Source organism: Cryptotermes secundus, unplaced genomic scaffold, assembly GCF_002891405.2.
Source record: "Cryptotermes secundus unplaced genomic scaffold, Csec_1.0 scaffold589, whole genome shotgun sequence".
Lineage (NCBI taxonomy): Eukaryota > Metazoa > Arthropoda > Insecta > Blattodea > Kalotermitidae > Cryptotermes > Cryptotermes secundus.
Window position 1 is genome coordinate 27,512 of NW_019718279.1, and position 15,857 is coordinate 43,368.

A 15,857-nucleotide genomic window follows, 5' to 3' on the forward strand; every position below is an offset into this window, starting at 1 on the left:
TTTCATATATGGTGTTCATTAGTTTTGTCAGTGTTTTCAAACCACCTTCTCCCAGTAACTTGAGCACATCTCCAGGTACATCATCATCTCCTGTAGCCTTTCCCTTCCTCATTTCCTTGATAGCTTTCTCCACCTCACTTTGTAAAATATATGGTCTTTTCTCGTCTGTATCTACTTCTTTTTCCAGTTCAACTTCTAAGGTTTCTGGCCGATTAGGTTGATCATATAGTTCTATAATATAATTTAAATAGTAATATCTATACAAAATAACCCAATAATGCCTAATTATAAAAGTACCTGTAATACATCTTACAAGTACCTACTTCATAGTATTTAAAAACGTTATAGCCCAGATAATCAAAATTAAGTAAAGACTGGCAGTATGAAGATGAAACAACAGTGCATACTGAGACCCACAGTGTAGGAGCATCTGATATATGCAATATACCTGTAATCACTTACATTGGTAAAATATAAATTGCAACATACAAAACAACTTAATTTTTAAAATTTTAATTTTAATTATACATAATATTAGCAACAATTTGAAAACTGAATCCAATTCCTAATGAACCTTTAATAGCATTACCATTTTTGTAATTTTAGATTTTATTTATATAGATTTGTAAACTGTGACCACATGAAGATGATCTGAGGTATTAAGTCATGTGTTGGTACTAAATAATAAACAGCTATTATTATATTGTCATATGGGGGCATACAGTAGCATAGTTGGTTGAGGCACTGTGCTACAAGCCAGAAGGTCACGGGTTCAAGTCTCAATGAGGTTGATTTTTCAGTTGACTTAATCCTTCCAGCCACTCTGTGACCCTTGTGTCAACTCAGCCTCTGAGAGAAATGAGTACCAGGAGTCTTTCTTGGGACTAAAGGGCAGCTGGTGCATAAGACTGACTTTACCACCATCTGTTAGCAGATTTTGACAAAATATGGGAGCCTCAACGTCTTACAACCCTATGGGCCTTCACGGCCTGTTACAGGAATAGCTTTACCTTTTATTATATTGTCATATATTATACAAGTGGTTTGTTATATTGACACATATAAAGACATTTATAAATACATTATTATACAACAGGATGCAAGTGCCAAACTTGAAACTGTAACCTAGCTGAGGAAGTGTGAATTGTATGAAAATACTTGCAACATGAGCAGAGGCATTTTTGAGGTGTCTTTAGATAGACTCACAGAGCAAGAAAGAACAGCTGCTTGGAGGGAACAACATAATTCCAGGACTTTCCCATTCTTGCTACCTATCACAGGACAGTTAGTAAGCAAACCTGTCATTTAGAAGTGGATTTTTGGTGATACAAGAAGCCTCTAGAGGCATTTTAGACACAGAAGGTGATCAAGTTCTGTTCCAGAGAATATAATAAATTTTCGATACTACCATTATGCAATGAGACAACATATGAATGTGTAAGCAAACAAAGGATAAATGAAATTAGATCCCATTGGTGCATATGCTTTTTTTTGTGGGGATCAAGTGGTAAGGACTTGAAGGTGGACCTTAAGCTTATATCTATGAGGTGCTATTAGAAAGTTTCTGGACTAGGTAAAAAAAATGCTATCTTAACTTACTCAATTTTGTCTGTCATCTCCTTCAAAATAGTCTCCTTGGGAACGTGTACAATGATCCCATCATTTTTTCCATGCTCCAGAAGCAACGTGGAAATCATTTTCCTTCATGCTGTCAAGTACCACTTGCGATTCTGTTTGGATGTCAGACACTGTTCCAAAACGTCATCCCTTGCGTTTCATTTTCAATTTAGGAAGCAAAGCGAAATCACAGGGAGCTAAGTCCGGTGAGTAGGGAGGATGGGGAACAATAACCGTGTTGTTGTTAGTCACAAACTCTTTGGTTTTCAGGGATGTATAGGCGGGTGCGTTGTCGTGATGAAGGAGCCAGTTGTGGTTGTGTCAAAATGTCCAGTCTTTTTTGTCGCACATTTTCTCTCAAGTATCTCAAAATGTCACAGTAAAAGCCGTAGTTCACCATAGTGTTAGGAGGAACAAATTCACAGTGAACAGTTATCTTCATGTCAAAAGAAAACAATGAGCATGCTCTTTGTTGAACTCCCGACCTGCTGCTCCTTTTTTGCTCTCAGTGATTGTATATGCACCACTGCTTTTGATCATTTGTCAAGAGTCAAGGAAGAGACTTTGTGGCAGGGCATCGCATGTTCAGATTTTGTGTTAAGATCTCCTGGCAAAATCCATAACTTATCTCAGTGGTGTCTGTGAGCTCATGGAGTTTTCAGCGGCGGTCTTCATGGATGAGTTCTTGAATCTTTTCAACATTTTCTGTCATTTTGCTGGGGCTTGGTCACCCTGAACGTTTGTCATCTTCAACTGACACTCTACCGGCCTTGAAACATGAATGCCATTCAAAAATTGCTGTCTAGCTTGAAGAGTGTTCCCCTAAAGCCTCGTGAAGCATTTCAAGGGTTCTGATAGCAGATTTACCGAGCTTAATGCAAAACTTGATGTAGACACGTCGCCCGATTTTACCATCCATCACAGACAAAATGAAACATGAAGTCGGAAAAGCACTTTTGTAGAAACTGTGCATTTTCACAGTGCGGTGTCACGTGGCAGACTGATGCAGTAGGCTTGCAGAAGTGTGACCTTGGCTTCCTCTCTCATCTTTCACTGAGGCAGTTACAACAACATCAGTCTGGGAACTTTCTGATAGCACCTCGTAGAATACATAGAGATTATTTGTCTATGTCTTAGTATGCTTTCAAGACATGTTAGCCATTTTATTTCCAGAAGATGCACAAATTTGCGTTAAAATTCTCAGTATTGCTGTTTCAGAAATCTCAAAGAGGTCCATGAAGTCAGATTACAACTGGATCCGCACCATCATGAATAAAGGAACAGTTGCAGATAGAGTTGCTGCTCATACTATTGCCATTCAAGACTCTCCAATCCACACACTTTCCTTGCTTCAGAATCTTGTCAGTATGGTTAAAGTTATTAAGAAGAAGGAGTGTACTATGGTTCTAGGTAGGAACCAGCTGGTATTTAGGCATGAGGCAAATTCTGCACTGTCAGAATGCATGACATAACACAATGACAAAAGATATTGTTTCCTGTTGGCCACTTCAATCTTGTTCAAGTTTTCACATTTTGTTTCTCAGATTTTGTCATCCAGTTGTAACTTTTTTCAAAGTGACTGCTTCTTTTTTTTCTAGGTATGCTACCAGAATTTTTATGTATTTATTGTGTTCAAGTTTTGTAGCCAGTGTCCATGGTATAACCACCTCAGTGATGCTAACAGAACCATATGAAGTTCCACACTGTTCAGTTCCCAGCAATCCCTTTTTAGGACACAAAGAAAATTTTGCACCTAAACTTTGTTGATTTGACATTGAATGACTCATATGGAAACTATACTCCACTACATACAGTATTGCAGCTTCCCAGTCTTTTTACTTCAGTCTTATCCCAATGAGGTGAATTTTTTCAATCGACCTAATTCTCCCAGCCTCACTGTGGCCCTGGGGTCGACTCAGAGTCTCTAACAGAAATGAGTACCTGGAATATTCCTGGGGATAATGGGCGGCCGGCATGTAAGGCTGACAGCCTCACTGGCATCTGTGAGCTGATTGTCTAGGAAATGTGGGAGCCCCAAGATCTCACAACCATATGGCCCTCCAGGCCCTGTTGCAGGGATAGCTTTTCCTTTTTGCTTAGTTATGTCCAGATATTCTTAGTGGTTTGTTTCAAAGTTAATTAAAATTACCTCAGTCCATGCAGTGCTTTTTTTTTAAGAATATCCTGATAACAAAGATAGCTTCATGAAACATCTGGTCTTAGAGAGTTCTTCCTGGCTATCCCTTTTATTATTACTGGTTTGTTTGTAACTGTTCTGTTTGTCTGCTGCAGATACCCTGACAGAGCTCTTCCTATCTGATCTCTTACGACCAGATCAGAAACTTAGAGAATTTGAGAAATGCCCTCTCTCACTCCTAGACAAATACAGTTCTGGTAACCATGTGAGCAGGAAGTCACGTCTCATGCACTGGTACTATGAAGATCGACTGAAGAAATTGTATTACAGTTTTGTCCTAGCACTGAATACCGCAGCACAAGACTCAGTGGAACGGAACAAGGAGAAAGCACTAACAGCTATGTATAAGCTTCTCGCTGGAAATCCTGAACAAGAAGCAGTAAGCGCAGCTGCATTACACAGAGCAGTATCTTATATCACAGTTATGTTGGACATTGTCCATTGTCTGATATATTCTTAATATGTGCAATGTTTCAGAAGTTAGCTCAACTTCTATTTTTAGATAATTGATTGTCGTTATAGTGATCAAAATAAGAGCAAAGAAAAATCTTGTTTTAATGGTGGCCACTCACCACAAGACAGAAACAGTAAAAATTCCTTAAACATTATGTGTATTAACTTATATCCCTCAAATAAAATTACACCTGCATTCCTGCACACATCTGTGAGTTATTTTTACAGAAGTGTGAAGAAACGCTCTTGGACAGTGGCCAGTAGTTCAGTATGTTGCCAAAAGATGGCATAAGCAGTATATTTAGTTATAAAGTCAGTGGCCTCCGTAGTCTAGAGGTAATGTTCCCACCTCATGACTCGTAGTACGCGGGTTCAAATACCCCGCGGAGGTCGTCTAATTTTTAAGGGCAGAAAAATTCAGGGAACAAGTCCTCCGGGAGGGACTTTAAGCCGTTGGTCCCATGTCGTAGCTTTACGGCATGTAAAAGAACCTCATATCTCCAAAGGAGGTCACTGAGCCAAATTGTGGACGTTTCCCGCCCAACAGCAGTCTTTAATACCTCTGGTAGATGGAGGAAGCATTATAGATACCTCTCAGCCAATAGAGCCGGTCTCGCTGGCTGGGCGGGACTGATGGTAAGTACCAATACCGGTAGGATATAGAGACTGGTAGAAATCATAGAGGGAAGCACAATGGACCATTACAGGTCTAAGTGCATGGGGAAACCCACCCTCTCCAAATAACTAACTAACTAGTTATAAAGTCATCTGCTAGCAACTTACATGGGATCAAATAAGACAGAACTCAAAATATGTGGCTAAGAAATTCCTAATGTCACAGCTCTTCCAACTGTGTGGGGGTAAGGGTTAAAGATAGATCAGATGAGGGATCATGTCCAGCATAATTGCAGCATTATGAATCGACACAGACATTTGGAGGGAAAGCCCCTATAAATTATTTGTGATAAAGAAGTCTTCACAACCAGGATGCTCTTGGTTCTTGAGTGTTACATTATAATGGTTAACATTCTAGTTTTATTAGAGGGTATTCCTGGTTAATGCATTACTAAGAAACTGACTGAAGTATATCACGTTTCTCCTCAGTCTCTCCAGCAGCAACCTCTCAGGCAAGATTTTCATTTTTCCCCTTATTAGTGACAAAGAAAATGAAGATGATGACTGGTAGATGGGACTTAAAATTTAATGCGGGCATAATGTTCCTCTGATTGGTTCTGAATGGTTTTTGAATCTGTTAACATTAATAGATAGAAAAGATGTAAAACATCATTATTGTGAAATTTCACAAAATATGATAAACTATACATAGCATGAAATAGCTCTTTAACTTCGGTTAAATCTTTTTTAAATGAGATATGTTTCATGTTATCAACAGAAAAGTTTCATTATGCTAAATACAAATTTTGCTGCTACATTGTCCTGCTTGATCTGGAGGGATTGAAGTAAATCGTGAAGGCAAAGTCTGTGGTGTAACATCCAGTCTTTCAAATAAAGTAGCATTAATAATTAGTGAAATGTAGACTGAATTCATAATATGAAGTTCTCAGCCTTTGGTACAAAATTTCATAAGGATCTGACATGGCAGTCAGGACTTGGAAAACTAAGGATACACAGACTGTCAAATGAATGTACATACATTGTGCTTATTGAGTGTCATGTTACACATGCATACAGAATTCCAACAAAAGTGACCATAGAAACTCAGAATGATTATTGTTTTTATTGCAGCTGCTTCTTAGAAATCTTGTTAACAAGCTTGGTGATCCAAGCCAAAAGGTTGCATCCAAAGCCATCTACAGTCTGATCCAGTTGTTGCAGGTTCACCCTAACATGAAATTTGTAGTTATGGAAGAAACTGAGAAATTACTCTTCAGGTAAACCAGGCTTATGCCACTCCCAATAACCAAGTTTTACTGAATATAACACAGTTCTCTGCTAATTATGTTAAACAAAGTGTGAACTGAAGTTGTCTCCCCACATACAACTTTCACAGAAACAACATAAAAGTTCAAATCTCGGTTTTGCTGTTACATCTCATGGATATAATTTAAATAAAATTGCATACAGGTTGAAAAGGAAAAATTATCTTGTTTTTTCATGGCTCACCAGTGCTTTACAAATTGAGGTGGTTAACATAGAACTTCAAAAAGCGGGTGAAGCCATCATAATCAGAAACAACAGACTCTAACCACTGGACTGTGACAAGTTAGCAGAAGACAGTATTATTTCTTGTATAATGTTTTGTCAGGAGCCAGAATACTGCAGTCAGTATAGTGGCTGGCTGTGGGCTGGAAGGCCAAGGGGTCAGAGTTGATCCCCAGGAGATGCAGGATTTTTCTCCTCTTCACATCATCCAGACTGGTTCTAGGGCCCAGCCAACCTCCTATCCAATGGGTACCAGGGTCAAGCAGCTGGGCCATGAGGCTGACCACTCACCTCCAACTAGTGCTGAGGTCAAGAATATGTGGATCTCTACATCCACTCCCCCACACATCTTCATGGCATAGTACTTAATTAATTATACACAGGGGAAACTTTACCTTTATAATGTTTTGTGTTGTTATCAGTATGCAGCTCCTCACAATATGTTGAAACTGTTCCAGACCCAACATTAGCCATAAAGCTCAGTACTATGGGATATGCTTCCTGTCACAGTTCCTGTTGTCTAATGATGAAGCTGAACTGGCCAGGAGTCTCATTCATATCTACTTTTCCTTCTTTAGAGCATGTGTGAAAAAGGTAAGGAACTAGCCATCATTTGTTCATGTATAGCTGATGTTCTGTATACCCTGGTAATAATTATTTTATAATACTGTCACGTTTTGGGTGTGTCAGTGAATCTTTATTGGACACTCACACTTATACACCATATGATTATCACTGCTTGTGGTATCATGTGATTTCTGCGATGTCTCTACTAGGTTCCAACTGTGTTGTATGAAGGCTAGGTCCCAACTGCATTGTATGAAGGCTGGGTTCCAACTGTCTTGTATGAAGGCTAATTAGCTCTGTGTGGTCTGTAGCTCTGTCGCTCTTGGCTTATGTAGGTGTTATGCAGACCGGATACGAGACACCATTCGCCAAGGTTCGATCTTATGTGTTCGGCAATTCATTGCTTCGGGAATGCTCTTTATACACTGGTAACGAGTTTCGTCTCATCCATTGTTACTCAACGGCAATTCGTCGCTACAATTTGTCACCCTTGGATCTCCACAATTTGCATTGTAGCCATTGCGCGGCGATGGACGTAAGATAGCTCGTCACATTGCTCCCTTCAAAAGGTTGTTTGTCCCCGAACAGCCCAACGGTTCTTCCTTGGTTTCATTTCCCAAGGTGTTCACCTTCTGTGTGTTACTTCCACCTCTTCTTCGGTGTTTTTCCTTCCTTCCATCCGCCCGCCTTCTTCCAGAGTGCTCGCCCCGAACACTTCCAAGGTCCAGCAGTTGTCGGTCCCATTGTCTCACATTCATTCTTCACTTTCATTCGTCACACATTCATTCTCGCTGGGGAGGCCGGTTGTTCTACGTTACCAACTTCTCTGCTTGCAGTCTCTTTTTCCATTTTGGAGGGGCCTACCCCTCCACAAGGTCCAATCCTTGTTTTGTCGTAGGCCGACAGAAGATCCAGCTATACGCTTCTCGATCTCTAGTCCAGTCGTCTTCCTGGATGTCCTGTTAGGTTCTTTCTTTTCCAGTCGTGGCTGCTGTCTTCCACTCCATCCTCCTATACTGTTTGCAGTTTTCCTTCCTTTCCTCGGATGTAGTGGCTCTTCTACATCTCGGCTCCTTATGCCCTTGCTGCATTCCAGTTTTGGCTGACGTCTCCTCCCGAACGTCTGTCCGCTCCAGATTTCTTATACCACACTGGGTCTGGTACAAACTTTTCTGGCTATGTTCCTCTTGCGCCATGCCACTGTTGCACGGCGGGATGTCTTTCTGTGTATTTGCATTTTCTGTGCCACTTCTGCACAGCGTGTTGTCACTCTGCGGGCGATGGCCAATTTCTTCTGGGGTCAACAATTTTTCCGCATCGAATCCTTCGCTTTCTGGCGGCGGCGCTCCATGGCCAGTTTTTGATCCCTGCGCCTTTTCTTCTTCGGTTCTCCGACCGGCATTACTTCAGCGTCTTCTACGGGTACCTCTTCTTTCTGTGCCACCTCAGGTTTCCTGTCCGGTGAGGTTGGCTTCTCCTCTTGACGTGCCTCCATTTCTTGGCAGGCCAACGACTCATCGCAGTTATCATTCCCCATCTTGTCTGTCATGGTGGCCATTTCTTCTCGCCATGCTTTCATTTCCTCGTGTCTGGCATCCACCTTTTCTTGCATGTCCCGCAGGAATTCCATTATTTGTTGAGAATCCATTTTTTTTGTCCGCTGTTTTTGTGTTTAAGTTCAATCCTGTCGGTCACATGTGTAAGTCCAATCTTTTAAGTTCGTCTCGGAATCCGAATTGATCCCGCTTCTAACACCAGTTATCACGTGTTGGGTGTGTCACGTGACAAATAACTTCACGTGGCTCTCGGATATAGCAAACCTTTATTGGACACTCACACTTATACACCATACGATTATCACCGCTTGTGGTATCATGTGATTTCTGTGACGTCTTGACTAGGTTCCAGCTGTGTTGTATGAAGGCTAGGTTCGAACTGCGTTGTATGAAGGCTAGGTTCCAACTGTCTTGTATGAAGGCTAATTAGCTCTATGTGGTCTGTAGCTCTGTCGCTCTCGGCTTGTGTAGGTGTTATGCGGACCAGATACGAGACACCATTTGCCAAGGTTTGATCTTACTTGTTCGGCAATCCGTTGCTTCGGGAAAGCTCTTTATACGCTGGTAACGAGTTTCATCTCATCTGTTGTTACTCAGTGGCAATTTATTGCTACGATTTGTCACCGTGGGATCTCCACAATTTCCATTGTAGCCATTGCACGGTGATGGACGTAAGATAGCTCGTCACAATACTATGTATTTACAGAGCTCCCTGTGGAAATGTAGAGGAATTTATTAAGCAATTCAAACTAATACTGATATGTGTTTGCAGGCCTAAACTTGAATTAATAATATGTGGAGACTTTAATGTAAATTTTTTAGGGAATTCAAGTAAATCTCTTCAGCTTATTTCACTATTTCAGACGTACAACCTGTTTCGGGTTGTCAAATTTCCAACTAGGATTACAACTTATACCAGTACTGTTACTGATAGTATATTTTTGAATTACAGCAGATTAAATACTTTACAGGTGTACTCAGTATTCAATGGGCTTTCAGATCACGATGCTCAGTATCTGACTGTTAGTAATGTTGTGAACCGCCAAAGGAATGAGTGTGGATTAGTTAAAAGAAGAGTTATATCTGAGTCTGGCACCATAACTTTTAATAAGATGTTGAGTAAGGAAACCTGGGAAAGTGTTTTAAGTAATCTTGATGTTAACAAAAGTTTTAATCTATTGTTTAATATCTTTTTAATGATTTTGGAAACATGTTTTCCAGCAAAATTTGTCAAAAATAATGTGTACTCTAACCAGTGGATCACTAAAGGAATTCAAATTTCATTTAAGCGAAAGAAGTATTTGTATTTGATGGTTAGATCTACTAATTACCCAGGCTTAAAGGAGTATTATACTCGATATTGTACATTGCTGAGAAAAAGTTATCAGAAGGGCTAAAGGTATATATTATGAGGGAATAATAATGGCTGCATCTAATAAATCCAAGAAGTCCTGGAAAATCATGGAGAGAGAAAATGGTAAAGAGTCAAAGAAAAAACATTCATATTCAGAATTGAGAGAAGGTAATGTAATAATCGATAGTAGGAATGAAGCTAAGGCATTTAACTCATATTTTTTTAATTCAGTTAACAAATTAGTTGGTCAGAGTTCTAATAATGTATGCTTTTACCACTTTCATGTGAGTACTCTACAGATAAGATTTCTGAAATTGTAAATATTCCAGTTACTGAGGCAGAAGTATTAAGCATGATAAATTCATTAAAAAATAAGTCTTCTTGTGGATATGATGGGTTGTCAAATAAAATTATTAAATTATGTGGTGAACAGACAGCAAAACCAGTTACTTATATTTATAATCTTTCTGTAAGTTCGGGCATATGTCCTGACCGATTGAAATATGCAAATATTATACCATGTTTTAAGAAAGGTGATGTTACTGAAATTGCCAACTATAGACCAATATCTTTATTGACAAGTTTCTCTAAATTATTTGAAATATTAATGTTTAGCACGCTTAAACAGCATTTTATAAGAAATGATATCCTGGCTCCTGAGCAGTATGGCTTTCATAAGGATGTTTCTACACAAACCGCAGTCTTTAGTCTAACTGATACTGTTCTTAAAACACAGAACAATAAGGAGTTCGTGGTAGGTATTTTTTGTGATTTGACAAAGGCCTTTGATTGTGTCAGTCATGATCTGTTGATTCAAAAGTTGAAGATATACAGAGTCAAAGGGCCTATTTTGAAATGATTGGAGACTTATTTAAAAAATAGAATGCAAAGAGTTGTGCTGCATACTTGTAATTCGACTGCTACAATCTCTGAATGGAAATCTGTAAGGTTTGGTGTTCCACAGGGATCTGTCCTCGGACCATTGTTGTTTAATGTTTATATTGTAACGTGTTTCGTTACTGAATACGCCGTAGAGGTCGTTAATTGGTTTATTGAACAATCTACAAGTAACGGCTACAATTACTTATCACACAGTTGCAGGGTTTCACACTTGATAAACCCAATCGCATTAATCTGTTACCAAGGTTACGGGTTTCCACACTTTACAAACCATACAACAAAATCTCTTCACACTATCTTGAGTAGTCTTCACATATTAATCACGCGGGAGCTATACAAGTCTCCCTGAATTACACACTTTCACTCATAACACGCCGCTGGCTAGATTCCAACTCTGCTCGCAGGCTGCTGCCTTGAGAACTATTAATAACACACTGACTCGTCGGCTTGCTCAGAACTCTCGGAGGTAGCTCGAGGACTGTCTTCGGCGATGGCCACGTTGAAACTAACTCGGCGACTGTTAAGTTACAACTAACTCGTAGCTGCTGTGCAGTTCACTTATATAGCCGCAGTGCTTGCCTGTTGCGTAATGGGTGCCACGTCATCCTGTTACATCACCACTGTTGACTCGCGTTGCATAGCTACCAGGTTGCGGGAGCTTGGCTCACTTTGCCTCCACTCGTGACGTCACCGCGGGGAGAGTGGCGGGGTGATGACTCGCCTATTATGCGAGCACTACGTTACCGCCACGTGCCGCTGGGGAGGTAGGGGTCCTTCGTTGCGCAACATGTCACAATATTAATGATTTCCCAGGTACTCTTAAGGATATAGCACGTACTATTTTGTACGCGAATGACACAGCGATTTTAATTACCTCAAACGACCTAAACTCTGAATATTAAGTTAAATAGAGTTATGACTAGGGTTTCAAGCTGGTTTTGAAATAACTATCTGATACTTAATTTGAGTAAAACTCACCTGATTAAATTTGTGACTCCTAATTTTCCAGAGTATACATTATCGGTAACATATAATAATTTTAGACTTAAAGATGTTGATAATGTTAATTTTTTAGGTATGTATTTAGAGTGTCAACTTAGTTGGAAAAAACAATCTGAAAAATTATTAAAGAAACTGAATACAGCATGTTTTATGCTCAGGAAGTTACAATCCCTTGTCAGTGAACAAGCTCTTCGAATGGTCTATTTTTCTTATGATCAGTCTCAGTTTGAATATAGTATTATATTCTCTTCTCCAGTTATGAAAAGTTTATTTGTTGCCCAAAAAAGAGCGATGAGGGTTGTGCTGAGATTGAGTCTTGGAAACTCGTGTAGAGAAGGTTTTAAGAGGCTGGGTATTTTGACAGTTCCTAGCCTATATATCTATTCTATATTGATGTTTGTTGTTACAAATCGCAATTTTTTTAAAATGAACAATAATATTTATCATATAAACACTAGACAGTTTGGAAGGCTACATGTGTCATCAGCGAGATTATCTTCAATCCAGAGAGGCGTGTTATATTCATCCATTATGGTTTGCAATAATCTTCCTCAAAATATACAAAGGACAAGTGATAATGTGAAGATTTTTAAACACACACTGAAAAGTTTCCTCACAACAAATGCTTTTTATTCAATAGATGAATATATTTCTGCTAAGCATATATAACATTTAATAACTATATTCCTTGCAATTATGAATGACAGTGTACAAGGTGTGTCCCAAAAGTCATGAAATATATTTCTTTCCCGCGCTCCTACTGGTCGAAGAGCGCTGGAACCAGTTGGGTTAGGGGGGGAGGCCTTTAGCTTCACAGCGTGCCCAAAGGTCAGTCTGCTCAAGCATCGGAGGCGTCAGTATCGCTGATTTAGTGCACCTGTGTTTTGTGACCACATCACGGCGCGCAATGGCGGATACTTTCAAACAACGTTGGGCGGTCAAGTTCTGCACAAAGCTCACCAAAAAAGCTGCTGAAACTCACGAACTGCTTAAGCAAGCCTGCGTGGAGTCTGCTCTATCATATGTGCAAGTTACAAGGAGGGTGAAGAAGTTTAAGGAGGGCCAGGAAGGAGTGGAAGATGACCCCCGCTCTGGACAGCCATCAACAAGCCAAACCGATGAAAATGTGACTCATGTGCATGATTTGTTGAATACTGACCGTCGAATGACTGTCCGGTTGTTAGCCGACACTCTGATCATTCCAAAAACTGTTATGCATCACATCGTTATGGACGAATTGAACATGCGAAAGAGGTGCGCCAAGCTGGTCCCCAAATTGTTGACGGACAAGCTGCCGCAGCCACCCTACAGCCCCGACCTAGTTCCGGCCGACTTCTTTTTGTTCTCAAGGATCAAGACTGTACTCAAAGGACGCCATTTTGAAATCATTCAGGCTATCGAAGCGGACGTGACAACAGCTTTAAATGAGGTTCCCGTCAAGGCCTTTGAGGGGGCGTACCGGGCATGGGAGAGTTGGTGGAAAAAATGTGTAGATGCTCATGGACAGTACTTTGAAGAATATTAACACTTTGTACCGATATCATCAATAAATTTAAAAAATATATTTATATTTCATGACTTTTGGGACAGACCTTGTAAATTATGGTTATTTGATGCTTTTGGTTGTGTGTGGTTGTTTGCTGTTGACACAATTGTACTTCTGCAATCAAGTCTTATTTTGACGAGTTCAATATCTAGTCCATTTTGGACAACCAATCAGTGAATTTATGAATTATGTATGTATGTACCCTAGAAAATTATGTATATGTTGCTGAGTTGGTATAGTGGTTTTCTGGAGGCTGGATAAATGAGGCTTCATTCCTGGCAATGATGGATGTGTTTCTTTACTACCATGTCCAGACTACCTGTGGATCCCACCTATCCAGTGGGAACTGGAGACTCTTTTCCTGGGGTTAGGGCTGTTATGTAATACAAAGTTTATTTTACTAGGCATTTTCTTATGCATCATCAATTTGTGTTAAGCATAGCGTAATCTTCAGTTTAATAGGTGTACTATTTCAGAATTTCTGCGGTAACAAGTGCTTTATATCATTTCTAAATTCTTTTACTCATATGCTTGTTGACATGGCATAGCTGCTAATTTCTGTTATTCATTAATTCAGTGAGCACAACTCGAAATGCAGTATACCTACATTTTGACTCATTATTAATATCTGTTGGAGGGGAATGACCCTTCATCCTGGTGGGCTGTCAATGCACAACATTCAAAATAATTTTGTCTTTTCTTCTCTAAAGTGCATGGCTTGCTGTAGAGCCATTCATCTCATAATGGTTATATTGCACTTGCAAGTGCAGGACTCATGCTGCCTGCACACTGAGTGTTAACCTGTCCACAATAATGCTTTCTCTCACCCTCTCTTTTGGTCCATATGTATGCATTTACATATTTTAATGGAACTTAGAATCTCAGAGTTTATTCACTATGACTTAGTGAGCATCCTATGGAGAATTGCAGAATATGTGACTGTTCTCCTTGCATGCAAACAAAACAGTGGAACCAGAAGTAGAAAAAATTAGTATGAATAAAGTCTTCGTGAAAAGTCCTCACTAGATAGCTTAAAATATGGGCACATGGTATGGGGATTTTCACTGAGATTTTCAGAGATTGTGCATTGGCTAAATTTTGTTGAGTGGCATTTTGTCTCAATATTCATCAAGGAATGGCATGGTGTGGTGTCTTATGTGTGTGAATGTTCATACCTTGTTGCCACGTTGCATTAAACTTCAGAATTACTTTTCACATGGAAATTATGCGTCAGAACTTAACGAAGATATGTTTTTGTCTTAATATTCATCAAGAAACTGCATGATGAAATTTGCAAGCACAAATTTTCAGGCAGCTTGTATATGCCTGTCCAATTTTGTGTGCAAGTATGAAGCATTACTTGCCCTCAAGTAGCCCACCAGATTCATATGTACATCCACAGTCTTTCAGTAGCTGCTTGTAACATGCAACTGCCAGATGTTTCACCCACCCTTATTCATGTCTTTGTCTTCTGTCTCGTTACTCTTACCTGCATAGACTCTGCCAGCCAAACATAGAAGTGGCTGCTACCTGCTGCTGTTGGATAGCATTAACATCTGTCTTTCATTTTGTTTTCCCCCTTTTTGTATCAAAACACACATATCTGCTTAGTAAATGTTGGCAGGACTTATTAGAAATTTGAGGTAGGTAGAGCAGGGAAAGCTGTCCTAAAATATTCTGTTGTTGTCATTGTTACAGTCCATGTTGGGTACCTTACTGTGTTCAGCACAGTCAGGGAGTTTGTGTTACACAGCCAGGTGCAAAATGATATTTATAAATTACACTAGAAAGAATGGGAATTGCACTTTTTCCCACAAATATGCAGCCACGGTTTCTGAACCTCAGTATAACATAGAAAATTCTACTACAAAATGTTACATTCACATATGTTATGCACCACAGATTTCAGACATGGTTTTTGGTGTAAAGAAGTAAATTATTCCAGTCAGTATGATATATAGTATGTAAAATTTGAACAAGAGAGATAATCAAGTTCTTTTAGCATTCCGGAGATTTGTGGTAATGTCATCTGTGGTTCAGTATTTTATGTCTCAAAAATGTGACAGGAGGAGTATGAAAAAATTGTACTGCATGTTGTGGGACTGTAAAGTATTTTAACATGGATATGGGCATGTCATATTCATGGCAGGTATTATGATTTTTTTAAAATGTATTTAACATCTGTAACTGTTACACAAGTACAATTGGACAAATCAATTGAAAACAGCCAAACACTACATGTTAACAGCTCTTAAAAAGTGCACAAAACAATATACAAGACTGTACTATACAATCCCTCAATCCCTTTTTGAGCAATATCTCCTTGCCATAGCTTGCCAACCATGGGTGACAACTCCCAGCAATTCAATATAAAGCACTAAATATACATAACCATCAAAAACACAAGTCAGCCATGTAAAACAGAACATTACACATTTAGTGAAGATGACAGTCCAAAGACCATCTAAATACTTCTGTATCATACTTACTTACTTACTTACT

The 15,857-nt window shown here is 39.5% G+C and overlaps 1 protein-coding gene across 5 annotated transcripts in view; it reads left to right on the forward strand.

The window, feature by feature from the left end:
- Window positions 1–15,857, forward strand: part of LOC111875398 (CCAAT/enhancer-binding protein zeta) — a 79,469-nt gene that overhangs the window by 27,501 nt on the left and 36,111 nt on the right. For 4 of the 5 annotated variants that reach the window (XM_033755840.1, XM_023871644.2, XM_023871661.2 and 1 more), the window contains 4 exons: window positions 2,836–3,027; window positions 3,910–4,193; window positions 6,014–6,159; window positions 6,889–7,024. In XM_033755840.1, coding sequence (XP_033611731.1) covers window positions 2,836–3,027; window positions 3,910–4,193; window positions 6,014–6,159; window positions 6,889–7,024 — 758 coding nt within the window. The remainder of the gene's footprint in view (window positions 1–2,835; window positions 3,028–3,909; window positions 4,194–6,013; window positions 6,160–6,888; window positions 7,025–15,857) is intronic. The other variant, XM_033755841.1, reaches the window with a different exon arrangement.